The sequence below is a fragment of the Carex rostrata genome, chromosome 10 (genome assembly GCF_964058835.1).
Source record: "Carex rostrata chromosome 10, lpCarRost1.2, whole genome shotgun sequence".
Classification (NCBI taxonomy): Eukaryota; Viridiplantae; Streptophyta; class Magnoliopsida; order Poales; family Cyperaceae; genus Carex; species Carex rostrata.
This window is the reverse complement of record NC_135927.1, coordinates 1,952,080-1,968,468: the sequence shown is the minus strand read 5'-3', so window position 1 is coordinate 1,968,468 and position 16,389 is coordinate 1,952,080. Positions and strand designations below refer to the sequence as shown.

General features: G+C 32.2%; 1 protein-coding gene and 1 pseudogene across 1 annotated transcript; one reads left to right on the top strand and one right to left on the bottom strand.

Moving 5' to 3' along the window:
• Positions 1-504: 504 nt before the first annotated feature.
• On the bottom strand, positions 505-15,013 carry LOC144560841 (dynamin-2B-like; annotated as a pseudogene).
• Positions 7,297-13,285, top strand: LOC144560065 (putative disease resistance RPP13-like protein 3). Its single transcript, XM_078309209.1, has 3 exons — positions 7,297-8,012; positions 8,288-9,064; positions 12,041-13,285. Exons 1-3 carry the CDS (start codon positions 7,384-7,386, stop codon positions 13,200-13,202), a joined length of 2,568 nt encoding a protein of 855 aa, XP_078165335.1. The 5' UTR covers positions 7,297-7,383; the 3' UTR covers positions 13,203-13,285.
• Positions 15,014-16,389: the final 1,376 nt, after the last annotated feature.

The following is a 16,389-nucleotide window of genomic DNA, read 5'->3' as shown; positions in this document are numbered from 1 at the left end:
ATTTCTATTTTTTCAAGATTTAAAATGAGAAGATTAGCAAGATCTCGTGAGATCATTGATTTATAAATATTTTTCTTGAGGAGGGATCCATCTACACCCTTTTTTGGTGACACTGGAAAATTATACCTTACATTTTCAAAGTCCAAACTGTTCAACATGATAGATATATTAAAATGAGCTTGCAGATTGAATTTTACATTTTTTTATTTATTTCCTATTTATTAGATGGATACAAAAATTAAAATAAATGTAAAATTTGATCTGCAAGCACATTTTAATATATCTATCATGTTGAACGATTTGAATCGACTGTTTGGACTTTGAAATTTTTGAAAATGTGAGTAACCTAGTGTTACCAAAAACGGTGTAAGTGGATCCCTCCTCATTTTTCTTTTAGGAAATTTTTTGTTTATTTTGTATGTGGAATCAGTTGACATTGTTTAATTAAAGTCAAAGAGAGAATTATTGTTTTATTTTAATGTCTTACTAGAACAAATTAATGTTTCATATTTGAACTTGTGGATCCGGATCTGACGCCCGCATCCCCATTCTCTGACGAGTCACTGTACCGACGACCTCTCTGAGAACTACTATTGGATCTAGATTTGCTATACCCGTTTCCAAATGCAGATCTCCATTCGTCTCCCTCTGCCTTGCTCTCAGCTGCACTACTCTCTGATTCTCTCTGATCCAAGAAAAACAGCATGTGAGCAGTTCGGATTTTTGCATATATAACCTTTACAGTTAGAAAATAAAATATTACCAGATTCTGACGTGCCGTCAGACCAGCTAGCAGCAGCAGCACGGTTGTCATGAATGCTGAGCTTGCGAGTGAGCTTTGAGAGGAGGGCAGATTACTTCTGGTTCTCTCTCTTCTTCCTTTTACATTTTGGCCCTCCTGTATTAACTCTTCTATCCTTGCTCTGCTTGTTGAACTGTTTTATCACAAAATTAAAAATATAAACCAAAGAAAAAAGGTAAATAGTAGTTTCACATTAAAGGAATCCTTTCAACTTTGCAGAGCACCACAGCCTGAAATAAAAGAAAATTGAACAAAAGCATAGATATATAGGAGTTAAAAAAGAGTATTACAAAAATAAAAAAATGTAACCTTTGGGACATTAACAGCAAGACAGTTTAAAACGGCCTCGACATAAACACGCACTTCTTGGGACATCCATTGGACCTCATCGATCTGGATCTGCCGGCTTTCTCATGTATTCCTTTTTTAATATTTTCATACTAAAGAAATATTTGTGAAAAATGGTGAAAATAACTTGGGATCAAACGTTGATTGAAATTCATCTTATTGAGTTTTATTTTGGAATATATATATATATGATAACCTAAGGAGAAAGATTTACTTTCAAATTAAACTCAATATTTCAAAATTATTTGCTAATTAAGATAACCTACAATTTCTACATTTGAACATAATTTTCTTTTCTAACAAGCTGTCAACAACAGTGGGGGCTATGCTGCACAGATACTAAGAGACAATATGGAGACAACGTACCATACAACCATATTCAAAATTCTAATATAAGATTGTATAATGTAAATTTTTAAAATATTACGTGCAAGGATAAAATAGGTAATAAGGAATTTATCATAAAATTGTTCCTTCAAAATAAGAATTTATATATTCTAGAAGTATAACTATAGGAAAAAGTCCTAGAGTTGTTGTACCCAAAGGTCGAGAGTTCGATTCCTTTCATTACTTCGTAGCTTCTGCGAAAGTTTAAAAAAAAAAAAAAAATATAACTATAGAAAATATTTATTTTACCCAGATAATCGCTGCTCTTAAGAGAAAATTTGTGTTAAGAAAAAAGAAAAGAAAAATAAATTAGCAAATTGCACGTAGCCCCATGCTTCTGAGTCCCAGGATGATCATTAATTGATGAATAATAATAATATAATTTAATTTTAATATTCATGGTACAGACGGTAGAGTAACATTAATTAAAATGCTGTTGTTTTTGTTTAGCTGGTTGCCTTGGGATGAAAAGGAAAAACATGATATATATGCTGTCTTATTTGTCAGGTGGAGCCTTGTTGCTTCATCTGATCGCACTATTAATTAATAATCACCACACCAAATCATCAATCATGTCTTAATTATGACCTGCCAGGTTTCTAGATGTGAGATGTTAGTGCTGGTACAAACAAACCTTGTTTTTTCGTTTGTTTCTCGGAAATTTGAAATTTCACTTTTCGTTTTTCATTCCATTTCTGGATGAATCAGAATACATGGACAGCAATTACGGATTTACGGTGATAATTCAAATTTAAAATAAGAAAAGAGAAAGTAAGATACTTGTATTACTTCGGCTAGCTGGCATGAAATATTCCTAATAAGAAATTAAAAGAAATAGTCTCATTGGTTGATACTGATTATAATATTCCCTGCTTTTCTTTCTTGATGGCAATGGCATCCTCCTCTTCTCTTCTTCTTCCCTTGGCCCAATTAGCACAGCTCCTTTCTTTTCAATACTGGGCCTGCTGGCCCAACGCCTAATCTCTCTTCTTCTTTTCTCGACTCACGGGCGCTATTGACAAAGTCAAGCTTCCCTTTAACACTACTTTAAAGTTGACAGCCAATCTAAATAAGCATTCGAGACTATTACACAATAATTCATACTAAAAACCAAAAACTCTGAATGTGTTGAGAATAAATAATAAAGTCAGACCCGTTAAGCTTTAGACCCATTTAGAATTAAATAGAGCTACTGTAGCATTACACCTATTTTAGAGTATAGGCAACCGTTGGAATTATGTACTGCTGTTATTTTCCAACAACTCTTTTTCTTCCCTCTTTAGATATAAATAGATACACTGTAACACAAAAATCAGATATAATATAATTTTCTCTCATTTCAACAATTTTCTGTCTTAACTCAAAAACTCAACATGGTATCAGAGCTCAGGTTCAGATCTTAACTCAAATGCAGAAAAATTCGCAACAGCACTAGCAGCTATAAATTAAAAAAAAAAAGGGGGAAAATTGTAAACAGCACCAGCAGCTGTCGAAATGTCGCAAAATCAAGAAAAGCTCACCGGGGTGATGCTAAATGGCAAAAATTATCACGTACGGGCAAGACAAGTTGTCTTCGCCTTGAGCGGCCGAGAAAAGAGCGATCATATCGACTCGGAGAACAAGGCTCCCAAACAGTTTGATCCGCCAACTGAATAAAAAAAAAGGGCATTAGCAAGATGGAAAGTAAGCGATCATACGGTAATCACGTGGTTACTAGCAACAATGGAACCACAGGTATCCGACTTACTTTCTTATAAAGATGAGATTATTTCTGCTAAATTTACAAACGGTCTAGATTGCCTTCGCAATTTTTTTATTTGGTGGACTTCATAAAAGAGCGATTATATGTAAATATAAAATTTCTGTACAGATCACGTTACATTTTTTACTATGAACAAACTAGTATATATATATGTATATTTATATATATAGGGTCCGGCTAATTTGCTGCCGGCAGCATTTTAGCCGGAGGTGCTGCCACCTTTTTTTTATTTTCTGATGTCCAAACAACAAATCCAAACCGTTAGATGTTTAATCTATATTATAATCTACTTGGATACAAAATTTTACATTTTTTTGAATTGTTTTACTATTTATTAAGCTGGTTTGAAAACCGCTGATTTCAGTAATTTTCTGCAGCATTGAAATCAGCGGTTTTCAAACCAGCTTAATAAATAGTAAAAAAATTTAAAAAATGTAAAATTTGGTCTCCAAGTAGATTATAATATAGATTAAACATCTAACGGTTTGGATTTGTTTTTTGGACATCACACGGCTAAATATAGACCCGGCAGCACTTGGGCAGAACTGCTGCCAGCAGCAATTTAGCCACAGCCTATATATATATATGAGTTAGGCTGGGGTGCTATGGATAGCATAGAGGCCTCTATGCTACGGCTCAATATTCGAGTTTTCAAAATCCAAACGGTCGATCCGAACCGTTCATCTTATTCTCCATATTAATATCTGCTTGGAGACTAAATTTTACATTTTTCTGAATTTTTTTACTATTTATTAAGTATTTTACAAAATTGTTGATCCAACGGTGGCTGCACAAAACAGTAAAACCGTTGGATTAGCGATTTTCAAAATGGCTTCATAAATAGTAAAAAAATTCAGAAAATTATAAAATTTGGTCTCCAAGCAGATATTAATATGGAGAATAAGATGAACGGTTCGGATCGACCGTTTGGATTTTGAAAACTGAAATATTGAGCCGTAGCACGGGAGGCCACTATGCTATCCATAGCACCCCAGCCTAACTCTATATATATATATATATAGAGAGAGATGGGCTATGGTGCATTGCAATGCATGGAGGGGTTTGTGCATTTGACCATAAATCTAAAATTCAAAATTCAAGTGACCGATCCAAACCGTTCATCTTGTTCTCCATATTAATATGTACTTGGAGACCAAAGTTTACTTTTTTCTGAATTTGTTTACTATTTATTAAGTATTTTACAAAATTGTTGATCCAACGGTGGCTTAACAAAACAGTAAAATCAGCAGCCACCGTTGGATCAACAATTTTGTAAAATACTTAATAAATAGTAAACAAATTCAGAAAAATGTAAAAGTTGGTCTCCAAGCACATATTAATATGGAGAACAAGATGAACGGTTTGGATCGGTCATTTGAATTTTGAATTTTAGATTTATTGTCAAATGCAACAAAAAGTAACAATCAACACAAATCACAACATGAATAAATGAGCAAAAAAGTTGACACAATAGTCTGGAAAGTGGAAAATCTCGGATGTAGAATTAATAGAAGGTGAATTCTCCAAGCATTAACATGCATATATATATGATTACTATGGTGGGGAACATCTGTTCCCATTGTGGTCTTCATCAACTACAAGCCATCGATATTATATTATTAAATTAGTAATCACTTGTGTTTCTCTTATTGTTCAATGCATCGAGTGGGCATCTTAATTAACAAGTATGGATGAGTAAACACTTCAGGGTCTGTAGATTGAATCCTACTTTTAAATAGACGGCATAGATCGGACAAAATACAATAGTTTTTATGATTTAATTGAAAAAAAAAAAATTTACACACGGTACTATTGCATTTAGAATCCTACCTTTTTTTTTTTCACATAATGCTCGGTCATAATTTGGCCGTGGTTTGGCAGTGTTATAGCCATTCCAATTCCAATTAATCATGTTTTATACCTACTCTAGTTGATTTCAAAGTAGTCGTTTGAATATTAACGACTCATCCCCATCAAAAAAAAAAATAGTTTATCTCTCAAGGAGAGTGCAAATGCTTTTATTTATTGTGCCTCCATCATTCCTTCATTTTTTAATTTTTTAATAACAAAAATTTAAAAATTTATATATTGTCAGATGTGATTTATATTATTTTATATATATATATATATAAAATTAAAAATCGACATCCCGAATTAGATCAAAAAAATGGTAATTTTCATTTGGAGAAGTTAATTATAAACAATGTGACTTAAGTTTTTTTTTTTGAAAAATCAACGTCCACATTTTACATCTTCTACCTTCTTTTCCTTCTGATGACGGCGGGGGACATACTATCAGGAATTTTTTTTTAAAACCATCACGAAACATTGAAAATATAGGAAATAAACTTGATTGCAGGAAGTATTAGAAAAACCATCAGGACTGAACTTCATGTTCAGTATTGGATTTATAAAATCGAACATAAATCCCGGTAATATGTGCTGCAAAACGAACGAACTTGGACTTCGGTTTATAAATTCTCAAACCGATTTTAATGTTCAGTTTTTTATTTTTTATTTTTTTGGGCAAAACTGAACTTGATTTTGGTTTATGAATGCTACAACCCAGTTTCAAGTTCGGTTTTTAATGTTCAGTGATGGATTTAAAAAATCTACTATGAGTCCTAATATATGAAAATTTAATGGAACCGAATCCTCTGCCCACCGGTGGGCAGGAAATTTCTGTCTCCAGAATCACTGCAGAGTGGGCCCCCATTTAACCCTAAAACCAAAACTATTTTAACCCTAAACCCTTTAACAGTAACTGGGCCCACCCCTCAGTGACTCTGGGGGCAGGAATTTCCTGCCCACCGGTGGGCAGGAAATCTGATTCCAAATTTAATGGCATTCGTATGAGCTGGGGTGTATCGTCATACTCTTAATTCTCTTATATTATTTTTCCATGCTTTGGTTATCTGGGTATGTACAATAATAGAGGCATTTAGATTGTAATTAAAATGCAGTACTAGTGCTATGATATATTAATACTTGGAGGACTTTGGAATTCTGAATTCTTGTATTTAAATATTTTACGAATAGAAACTTTTTGCCAACAAGCATTCAGAAATAAAAAAAGATGAAGTACATGCATGTAAACTATTAATTTGACCAAATTACCACAATTCTGACTTGCTTCAATAGGATTCCTTTGAGATTGAAAAGAGAAAATAAAAATGTAATGAACTAAATTGATAAATTGAATAATAAAACTGGAACTACTTGGATTATTGAAGAGTAAATCTCGATTTAACAAGGAAATTGGACAAAAGTTGAGGTTGATACATCAGTGATAATGAAAAAGGGAAAGTAAGATACTTATATTACTAGCCTAGCTGGCATGAAATATTCCTAAAAAAATGAAAAAAGGGAAAGTAAGATACTTGAATTCTCAAGTCTAGGTCGATTTCATTCTTTCTTTGGCTGATTACGCTTTCTTTACAGCTGCTTAAATTTTTTCACAAACAAAGTATAAGCTTCTCTCCTTTTGTCTTTTATCATTTTTATTCTTTTCTTCTCCACAATTAGCACATATCTCTTGCTTAATAGGAGCTGAGTTCTTTATCCCTTTAAACGGTTACTTGATGTCTCCCTTCTTCTTTAGAGACGAATCTTACATATACAATTGTAGTGAACTACAAGTTATGATTATTAAATTATTAATTACTAGTTTATCTCTCACTCCTCCGACCAACGTGATTAATAAAGTCAGTTCTTATTGTGTTCAATTCATCACATTAATTAATTACTAGTTTGTCTTGAAGCATGTGCGTCAATTAACTAATTAATAAACTAACCCAATTAAGTTCTTTTCAAGAAATAATAAATAAAGTAAAAAAATACAACAATTATCTAATATGGTTTTTAACGTATGGTAGCATTTGTTTACTTATTTCAAAAAGTCACTTAATTAGCGGTAGCAGCATGGTTAATTTGTGAACACAAATTAAATTAGACTAAACATCACTTTGCTTTCCAGCTTCCTTGCCTATATATATAATGAGACCATCTAATCGGCACTATATCTAATAATATCCTCTTACACTGGTGCATATTAATTTCAAAAGAGAGAAAACAAGAGAGTGAAATGGCTGAGGCAATTGTGAGTGTGCTGAGCAAGCTTGCTGTTGTCATAGTGAACGAAGCACAGTTCTTGGGTGGGGTGGGGAAAAAAATCAAAGGGGTGCAGCGTGAGCTCACCCGGATCAAGTGTTGCCTGCAAGATGCAGACTCGAAGCGTAAAGGAGATGAGAGAGTGCAGAACTGGCTGAATGAACTCCGCAACGTGGCCTATCGCATTGAGGATGCAACCGATACCTTCTTTCTCCATGTTGGATATACAGATGCCAGATTTTCGCAAAAACTGAAGAAGTTGTGCAGCAAACCCAAGGAGCTGTATTTCCGCCACAAACTTGGCAATGAGCTCGATGACATTCAAAATCTACTCGAAGAGATCTCCAAGAGCAGGCTTACCTATGGGATCAGAGACCTGCCAGTGGAAGACAAGAGCAAGGGAGAGGCTAATGTCATAATGCCTCATCGGAGAACTACTTATCAAGAAGTCGACGAAACTGAAGTAGTAGGCATGCAGGCTGACAAGAACAAGATTCTGGAGCTGCTACGCCGTGATCCAACAAGAACAAGGCGGGCAGTCATAACCATCGTGGGTCCCGGCGGTCTAGGGAAGACTACGCTTGCACATATGGTATACAAAAGGTAGGTGGAGAACAATATATCATAATATGAGTTAGTCTATCTATAGCAACGATCAACTGCTACATTTTTTTTTATTGAGTATCCAACAGTCCTATGATAACTGCTACTACTGATATAAATAATTATTTTGAGGATTTAATAGTTTATCATAGCACCTCAACTATTCAATAATTGCTGATTTCTTAGTAATACACATTTCCAGTAATCACTATTAATTGTCCAAAATCGTGCTACAAATCAATCTAATAATAAATCTTGTTTGCTTTTTTAACCAGTGCCAGGGCAGATTTCGACTATCATATAATGTTGTCAATCTCTCAGCAGTTCAGTGTAACTGATCTTTTGAAAAAGATGCTACCAAAAGATTCTACACGGGAGAACCAAACTGTGGAGAACGAAACTGTGGGAGACTTAATCAATAAGGTCAAAAGTTTTTTAAGTACCAAAAGATATCTGATTATTCTAGATGATGTTTGGGAAGATGATCTGTGGAATCAATTGAAGGATGCCTTACCTGATGACAACAACGGTAGTCGTGTTCTAATGACCAGCAGAATTATCGATGTTGCTACATCTGCTGACTCCCAAATGAATCCATATGAACTCAAATACTTAAATGATAGTGAAAGCCTAGACCTACTCCTCAAAAAGGCTCTACCATACCAAGAACCAACTCAAAAATGCCCTAATGATCTCCATGAGCTTGCAGAGAAACTATCAAAAAAATGCAAGGGGTTACCGTTGGGTTTGGTAGTGTTAGGTGGTATCCTTTCAACTAAAGGACCATCCTACACTGCATGGGAAAGGGTATTAGAAACAATAAATTGGCACTTAGATAGCAAGGACTGCATGCCAATCTTAGCAATGAGCTACGAAGATATGCCATATTATCTCAAGGCATGCTTCCAATATCTTGCAATTTTTCCGGAAGACCATGTGATTTGTGCAAAACGTCTGATTAGAATGTGGATAGCAGAAGGGTTCATACCACTCGAGGGTAGGCCAACAATAGAGATAATGGCGGAGTACTGCCTCGAGGAACTTTCTAAAAGGTCATATTTTTGTTTCCTTGTTTTTTAATTATCAGGCAACTATATAATATAACATTGCAAACTGTTTTATCACAAATTCTTTTCCAAAAAATATAAATTCATTCTCTTGTTATAACAAGTATCATACATCTCATTCTCATTTTATAATTTATTCTCTAATAAATAGATTTTTCCTCGGAAACCCTTCTACCTAGTGCATGTTCTCAATTTTTAAAAAGTAGAGTGAAGAAAAGCTTCCTCTCAATTAGGTATCTTTCACTTCTGTTTCAAATGAAATCGCACATGCGATTTGATACTAAACTCAGCTCCAATTAAGAATTGGATGCTGCAAAATAATAATTTTGCGTGAGGGATTATAATTTTTAAGAAATAATTTGAATTTTTCAATATTATTCCGAATTTTAAACCAACATATATGTATATTAAAATAGTTACCAAGATATTTATTAATATTCTAAACAATAAAGAAAATATCAAATCTGCCCTCTGAAAAAAATATTAAAATTGCCCTGACCGCCCAAATGTGGGGCGAGGCGGTGAGCTACAATATATATATATTTAGAGATCTTAATATTCATCTAAAAATGAGAAATGAAGATTATTTTTTTCAACCATAATGAGAAATGAGAAATTGACCATAATGAGAAATGAGAAATGATGATTATTCTTGCTAAATTTCTGTTTTTGATTTTCGGTATGTTTTGATTTGGACATGATTGCTTGTTCCTCTAATTTTGAACATTTAATTTATGAACATTTAAAAATAACCCCGCAACCCTTTTAGAACATTTAATTTATGAAAAGTTGTATCTATTTTTGAAAAAAATCAAAAACTTTAAGTTATTTAATAATTGTTATTCAAAAAGAATTCTCAAAATAGATACAACTTTTTATAAATTAAATGTCCTAGAAGGATCACAATATTTTCTAGATTACATAGAAGTGACTTTTGAACCGGGATCAATAACTCGGAATCTAAGCATTTTTATTTTTGTCCAATAACATATAAAGAAATATATTAATTTTTCTTATAGCCGTGAAAAATCCGGCTTGAAAATATTGATCCGGGTTATTTGTTGCAGTCTTTCTAATAAATCAAATTATATTGTATTTCATCTATTTTTAAAAAAATATATTCAATATTTCTAATATTTCAATACAAAAAATAAAAAAATAAAAAAAAATTTGTTTTAAAAAAAAACACAACTTTCAAAAAAAAAATAATAAAAAAAAAAAATAAGAGGACCACCCCTCTCAGGGGCGGTCTGGTTTGAGTGTGGCTCGCCTAGGTCTGAGGCGGTCTGCTTGATTTTTGGACCGCCTCAGATCCAGGCGGTCAGGGCATTTTAAAAAAAAAACGGCTTGTGGAGTTATTTTTAAAATTTTATCTTTTTTAAGGGTATTAATAAAAATGGCCGTCGTTGTTTTGTTCCTCTAATTTTGAATTTTTAATAACTCAAAAGTAACAACTTAAATGTCAAAAATAAACTGTTATATATGATATATATTATTTTTTTATGTATATATAAAAGATTATGATATTTTAATTTTTTTTGGACAGTTACTAAGAGTTTGCAAAAATACGCTGCTATGAATAATTTCTGAATATTGATTTTTCAAATTATTGAATTATATAAAACCAAAAGAAAAAGATAATAATTTTTTGTTTGTAAATAAAATAGATCAATATAGTATAGTTTCATTTTAATATTTATGTTTTAAATTTTTGTTATTAAAAAAGTTAGAAAGTGCAAGTTTGATAAAAGTACGGAAAATAAAGGTATTTGAACTCTTCTCATCTTCTTCAATTTTATTCAAATTAAACGAATATCTATTTAACACTTACCTCCCTTTATTAAAAAAGGTTAACTGGTATTTTGATTAGCTTTCATCTCCTACTAAAATTTAAAATTAACAATGTGATATATTAATTAACTTAAGTCTTTACTTCCTTTTGCATTATTCTCTCAACAAATTATGATTTTTTGGTTTTTCAATGAAATTAATTAGTTAGCTCCAGCAGCAATTGATTAACATTTTGAAACAAATATTTTTTTTCTCTGCATTGCTTCCCAACTATATTTTGAAATTTTGGGTATTGATGGATTCTTAAGTAACATTAACCTTAATCTTAAATTAAGATTTGCATCCAAGAATAATATATGGTTATAATTTTTTTATGTCATAAAAATATTACCGTGTAAAACCCCATTTAGAGCAATTCCATTATTTACTTGTCCAACTTTTCAATGATAAAGTATTTACTGCTTGAGATAACATTTAGAGGTCTGAGTTTTATATTTGAATAGGATTGTCAATAGACATTCATAATTCAATAGTTGAATCTAAATCTCCATGTATGAATTCAAGATCTTAAAGGTATATATGCTTATTTAATAGAACCACATACGGGTCTTGAAAAAAAATCCATCTTATGTATTAGATTCAATTTGAAAATCTTAAAGAATCAGTAAGTAATTTTATTAATTTGATTGCTTCAAAAGCTACATCTATCACGTATATCACGTAATTTCGTTTCTCATTAAGATATTGATATATATATATATATATTATTGTAGCTGACCGCCTGGCCAGGGCGGTTTGGTAAAAAAAAAAAAAAAGTTGATCGCCACAACGAGCGTTTGAGCGGTCAGGGCAATTTAAAAAATATATATATATATTTCAGAGGGCAGATTTGATATTTTATTTATTTTTTAGGGTATTAATTTTTCGTAGTAATTTTGATGCATCTTAATAATCAGCATGTAATTTCAATGCATCTTATTAATTAATTTGTGTGAAAAAAAAAATTTTGTAGTAATTTCGATGCATCTTAATAATCAACATAAATTAATTTTATCTTTCAATTTATATAGGAATTAATTAGTCTAGCTAGATATACAAACCATTATAATTATGACTGCCATATACACTTTCCGTTTTTCCTGACTTGTTTACAAACCAAAATTAATTCAGGAGTATGGTTCAGGTATTAAGCCGAAATGTGAATGGTTTGATCAAGCACATCAAGGTGCACGATTTTATCCGCGACTTGGCAATAAATGAAGCCAGGCATGAAAACACAGTCACGGTTTTCTCACAAGCTTCAGCTGACAACAAGCCCGACAGAATAATCCGACGTGCTTCACTTCAAGCCGAAGAGAAGAATTTACAATTCATAGAGTATGTAGGTCCAAATACCCGTTCTTTATTTTTGTTCGATACAGATGGATATTTTGAAAGGAGCTTACATTGCACTAATTTTAGGCTCCTTAAAGTTCTAGAAATAGTTGGTAGCACCCATAAACGCTATCTAGTAATTAAATCATTAGATGAGTTGATTCACCTGAAATACTTGGGGCTTACAGAGTGCAACATTAAGCGCGCCTCTTTTCATGGTATGAAAAGCCTCGAAACTCTGGAATTGCGAGGGCGTGGATATGATAAATTTGATGGCTTATGGACAATTAGTACATTGAGGCATGTACTGGTTGAATACCCGGAAGACATTCAACCAATACCAAAGGGTACCACAATAAGCAATCTACAGACCCTGAAGTGGTGGGTAAGATTGCAGGATGTATGTGATGCCAAGTTGCCCAACCTGCGTACATTAGGTATTGAAAATTATTCTGGAAAATGGGTATCATCGACTAATCTATTTCAAACATTGCGCAACCTGCGTAAATATTGTATTGATTGTTATGAATATTCTAAAATCCCGATTGAAATTGTTTACCCAAAAGCACTCCCAAATTATCAGAATTTGCAATCCATATACTTGAAAGGAGAGTGGCCAGAGAATGTCAATGTAGAGGCTAGCTTGCTTCCACCACTGCTCATTAAACTCACGCTTAGGGGATCCCTTCTTAATCAAAATCCAATGCGGGAGCTTGGGAAGTTGAATAGCCTAAAAAAACTTTGCTTGGATGATGCATTAACTTATAATTGGGTGGGTCCAATAATCTGTCCAGAAGGATTCCGTGCCCTACAATACTTGAAAGTGACTGATAAGAACATCAAGGACTTGACGGTGGAAGAGGGGGTCATGCCAAAGCTTACATACCTCCAAGTAGATACCAGGATCAAGGTGAACCTGCCTCCTGAGCTACACCATGTGGCAGTTGAAAGAGTGTAATTAATATTCTTGATTTAGTCAAGTGGTAATATCTATCCCAGTGACCACCTACTCTTTCCTTTCACTTTTTTTTTTTTGGTTTTTTTTTTCCTATTTTGGCTATAAGGGTACGTACAATAATAGAGCTAGTGCTTCGTTCTTCTTCATTTTTTAATTATTACTTCTAATATTTGTATTCTTAAATATTATATTTCTTAATTTTAAGTATTTTGGCTATCAGCCCTACCTCCTGAGCTACAGCACGTGACAATTGAACGTAAAAGTTGATGATCACTTGCTTTCTCCTTTAACTTTTTTTTTTTTTTTTTTTTTGGGAGAAACGTCTATTATTAGTAACATATATATGGTGCAGTGTGCATGCATATTATTCCATTAAATTTTATTTTTGTTTTTTGGACTATTATTCTTTTGTATTTTGTACATATGGAATTAAAGTAAACCAGTTACATGATCAATTTAATTTTCCTTTTGTTTTCTCTACTATTAATGATCATTTCGCACATGGCATTAATTTGTACGTGCTGCTGTTGATTTTTATACTCTAATTAATTTTTGTATATTCTTTCCTTCTTTGGCTATCAGGGTACGTACGGTACAATAATAGATGCATCTAGATTTTAAAATGGGTACTAGTGCAATAAGATATCTTAGCTAGTTTTAAAAAAATGCGTCCTTCTACTTTTTTTTTATTTTATTTTTATATTTTATGTTTGTGTTATACTTGAATATTGTATTTCTTTCAAGTCTAGTAAGAGATTTGTCATTAAGTCATTATGTGATTTAGCTATTCTTTATTATTATCACAGCGTTAGTGGAGGAATTGGTACACAAAAATTATATTAATCTATTTTAAGGCAGAATTAAACATGTCTTCTTTAGCTTTTTCAACTTGGCAGAGAAGCACTGCCTGAAATGAAAAGAAAACTAAACAAAGGCATATATATAAATAAAAAAATGTAACCTTTGGGACATTAACAGCAAGACTGTTTAAAACGGCCTCGACTTAACCACGCCTTCTGGACATCTATCGGACCTCTTCTTCTGGATCTGCCGGCTTTCTCATGTGTTCCTTTAATTTTTAATATTTTCATACTAAAGATATTATATATTTGTGAAAAATGGTGAAAATAACTTGGGATCAAACGTTGATTGAAATTCATCTTACTGAGTTTTATTTGGTATTACTTCCATGTTTGTTTTTAACTTACCAAAGAACCTTCAGAAACAGCTTAATTTGTCGAATAGGACCAGAGGGTCCATCGAAAGTAGCGGGACCCACAACCTTTGGATTGATAATGGCCTCAACTTTTCTAATCCACTCAACTTTGTCAGCCATGCTCTCAGCTTTTAGCACCACTGCACTATGGGCTACAATATTTTTTTGGAAAAAAAAAAAAAAAACATTATGATAACCTTAGGAGATAGATTTACTTTTAAATTAAACCCAATATTTCAAAATTATTTGCTAATTATGATAACCTACAATTTCTACATTTGAACATAATTTTCTTTTCTAACAAACTGTTAACAACTGTGGGGGCTATGCTGCATGCACAGCCATATTCAAAATTCTGATATAAGATTTATATATTGTAAAATTTTTTTAATTTTACGTGCAAGGAATAAAAAAAAAAACTTAATGAGAAATTTATCATTAAATTGTTCCTTCAAAATAAGAATTTATATATTCTAGAAGTATATATAACTATAGAAAATATTTATTTTACCCAGTTAATGGCTACTCTTAAGAGAAAAATTGAGTTAAGAAAAAAGAAAAGAAAAATAAATTAGCAAATTGCACGTGGCCCCATGCTTCTGAGTCCCAGGATGATCATTAATTGATGAAAAATAATAATTTAATTTAATTTTAAAATTCATGGTACAGACGGTAGAGTAACATTAATTAAAATGCTATTGTTTTTGTTTAGCTGGTTGCCTTGGGGTGAAAAGGAAAAACACGATATATATGCTGTCTTATTTGTCAGAGTGGAGCCTTGTTGCTTCATCTGATGGCACTAAAATAGATAATTAATTAATTCATCACCACACCAAATCATCAATCATGTCTTATTGACCTGCCAGGTTTCTAGATGTGAGATGCTAGTACTGGTACAAACAAATCTTATTTTTCGTTTGTTTCTCGGAAATTTGAAAATCTATTTTTTTTTAAAGATGTCAAATTAGAAGGTAGCTCGGCAGGATCTTGTCACAGCATTCATTTATTTTTATTTTTTTTCTTTTAGGAAATTTTGTGTTTGTTTTGTAGAGAATTTGAATGTAAAATCTGACATTGTTTGATTAAATTCAAATTAAAAGACAATTATTGTTTAATTTTAATGTCTTCCGATAACAAATTAGCAAGGTATTGTTTGTACCAGTAAGACTAGTACTGTCAGGTATTAGTGCCAACCCGAGCATAATTAATCCTGTTATGTTCGAAAAATAATTGAACTTGTTGATTGACAAGTTATACTAGGTACTGGGAATTAAATGAATGCAAGTATATACTTTAATTAAGGGTACAAATGTTATTTTATTTTAAATACAATCATTTCCTGTGCACATTCCAATCAATAAATAGAGAAGGATTAATAATTTTTAATTTTTATTCCAATTAAAAAAGTTCAATTGAAAATCATCTCTATTTAATTCTATTGAATTAAAATCAATTGAACTTCATTAACTATACTGCTCAGATCCAAGCCGCTCAATATATAATCCACTATTGGACCACAAAATAATTTCGATTGAACATCAACTTATGAAAATCAATTAAACATTAATTTCACAGTACATTTCATATACTTCCTCAACGATTCAATTTATGAAATTAAAATATTAATTAAGTTCATAAATTGCTTCATGAAAAATACATTCAAATGAATAAAAAATTAGATTCGTGAGTCTCTTAGCTGCACAAATTAATTTGTGACATGCCAACAAACACATGAATCTAGTCATGAAATTAAGTATGCACAAATTTCATGCCAAATAGATTTAGTTCTTAATATTTAAGTTGATCGGACCAGGGACGCAGGAGAAGAAGAATTAAGAAAAAACAAAAACAAAAGGAGAATAAAAAAGAGAACGAAAATAAATAAAGAAATTCGGACTGGGAGTCACCATGGGGTGCACAGAAGAGGGGAAGTGTAGCAGCACTGATGAATAGGCCCAAGAATCAGTGTGG

Bases quoted from the DNA above. Each gene is read 5' to 3' on its own strand.
- LOC144560065 (XM_078309209.1), top strand. From the start codon at position 7,384: ATGGCTGAGGCAATTGTGAGTGTGCTGAGCAAGCTTGCTGTTGTCATA. The intron at 8,013-8,287 runs GTAGGTGGAGAA...TTTTTTAACCAG, and splicing joins GCACATATGGTATACAAAAG to TGCCAGGGCAGATTTCGACT. The intron at 9,065-12,040 runs GTCATATTTTTG...AAATTAATTCAG, and splicing joins CTCGAGGAACTTTCTAAAAG to GAGTATGGTTCAGGTATTAA.